Source organism: Chaetura pelagica, unplaced genomic scaffold (assembly GCF_000747805.2).
Source record: "Chaetura pelagica isolate M959 unplaced genomic scaffold, ChaPel_1.0 scaffold126, whole genome shotgun sequence".
Classification (NCBI taxonomy): Eukaryota; Metazoa; Chordata; class Aves; order Apodiformes; family Apodidae; genus Chaetura; species Chaetura pelagica.
Genome location: NW_009953787.1, coordinates 382,450 through 384,414, shown reverse-complemented (window position 1 = coordinate 384,414; position 1,965 = coordinate 382,450). Strand labels below are relative to the sequence as shown.

The 1,965-nt window shown below is 45.0% G+C and overlaps 1 protein-coding gene across 1 annotated transcript in view; it reads left to right on the top strand.

Annotated features, from left to right (window-relative positions):
- The first annotated feature begins 1,097 nt into the window (after nt 1–1,097).
- Nucleotides 1,098–1,965, top strand: part of IKBKAP (inhibitor of kappa light polypeptide gene enhancer in B-cells, kinase complex-associated protein) — a 31,626-nt gene continuing 30,758 nt past the window's right edge. The window contains exons 1-2 of the mRNA XM_010001021.1: nt 1,098–1,115; nt 1,211–1,363. Of these exons, the coding sequence (XP_009999323.1) occupies nt 1,098–1,115; nt 1,211–1,363 (171 nt within the window). The remainder of the gene's footprint in view (nt 1,116–1,210; nt 1,364–1,965) is intronic.

Here is a 1,965-nt window from a genome sequence, read left to right as displayed (position 1 = left end):
GGGCCGTGCTCCGGGGGACTCGCCGTGCCCTCGGAACGCTGCCTCTGCCTCCGGGGTGGTGGCTGCGCTTGTCGCGGGTCGTTCCCGCCGGGGGCTGAAGCGGGAGCTGTCAAACTGCTGCTTCAGGGGCACAGCCCGCAAATCGAAGGCAAAGGGGGAGCAAAGAGGACCCGGAGAAACTTTTGAAGCCGTGCAGGGCTTTTTCCAGGGGGGAAAAAGCCCACACCGACAAAACCAACAGACAAAACACAGTGTAGCCAAAGAAAGAAAATGCTGTTGAGCCGTGAGTTGCGGCTGGGGCTGGGCCGCAGTGCCTTGGGAAGGGCTCTGTGCGGCTCTGAGGCACCTGCTTTCCTCTGTGTGTTCGGTTCTGAAGGCAGAGAACGTATTGTCGTTTGTTCAATTGCTGGTCCTGAGTTAGATTTTGACGTTAAATGAGCTGACAGAAGAGGTTTTGGGCTTTCCTGAGATCTCATTTTTAAAGAAGGGTGTTTTCTGAAAGTCCCCACTCTGATCTGTTTGTGAAGGCTATCAACTGCAATCTTTTTAGAATTAAAAAAAATCCTGAAGCCTATTGAAGTTGTCCAGTATGTCAGCTTCCTTTTCTCTTTTGGTTTGGGTGCTTTTTGGGGGGGTCTTATTTCAGATCTATAGTATTGTGGTTTTTTCCCTGCTGACTGGATGTGTAAAACATTCATGTGACTAAGATAGAGAAAGGAATTTTAGATAAAACTTCCTTGCTTTGCTGTACCTGTGTGCACATCCAAAGGGTTTTCCTTTTAATTTTTTCTATGCTGTGTCTATATATAAAGTCTGAATCACTCCTTTAAAATATTGGTACACTTCAAGCAGCTACCCAGTCACCTCTTACTGTTGACACTGTGGAGAAGTATGAAAAGTGTGTTGGAAGATGATTACCAAGACACATTGGAAGTTGCAGTATTGCTGTTTATTATATGTTCTGTTATGTGAGTTTTCTCATTATCTGCCTAGCACTTTCAATGTAAGAGGACCTTCTCATTTTCCTGTGGATAAGTGAAGATAAGTAGTTACACATTGGCTGTTTTCTGGTGCCATTCACCTACTTCTGCTCCGTAATGCTTTGTGTCATTGCAGTAGGATTAAATACTCCTACGGGTGATACTTTGTCATTTCTGCAAAAATCCCAAGTGATGTGTAATTAATAGGTCATTGGCCTCTCTGTGTCCAGGTGACAAGAGAAATTTCCTTGACTGCGGTGGGTTTCCTGCCTGAGGATGGAAGTGGCTGCATCGTGGGTATGGAAGATCTTCCAGAGCAGGAGTGTGTGTGCGTTGCAACAGCGGCTGGAGACATCCTACTGTGCAACCTCAGCACAGAGCAGGTAACTAGATGGGAAAGACACAACAGAACTGAGGGATTTCAAAGGAAAGGATGACGCCGTTCTAATTTCTTCAGGGTGCAGTTGTATGTTTATTATATACTGAGCTGTGACTGGTCTCCCTTTTCTGGCCAGATGAGCTGTTTTTTTGTGGGAGTCTTGAGCAGGATTAAGGACAGAATATACACTTCATAAAAGAACTAGAATTAAGATAGTGGCTTGCCTGTCCACAGCCCTAGTTCTTTATGTTTGCTCAGGGGCTATTGGCATACACCCAGCAGCACAGGAATTACTGGACAATCTTAGGAAAATAGGAAATTTATGAGACTAGGTACAGAATAAATAATTCATTCACAGCTCAGTTTAGCTGCCTTTTAATTATTTTCATAGAACTGTAGAATCACAGAACTATTCAGGTTGGAAAAGACCTGTGAGATCACCCAGTCCAACCATCATCCCTACTCTACAAAGTTCTCCCCTAAACCACATCCAGCAACACCACATCCAAACGACCGTTAAACACATCCAGGGATGGTGACTCAACCACCTCCCTGGGCAGCCTATTCCAGTGTCTAACCACTCTTTTTGTGAGAAAAAATTTCCTA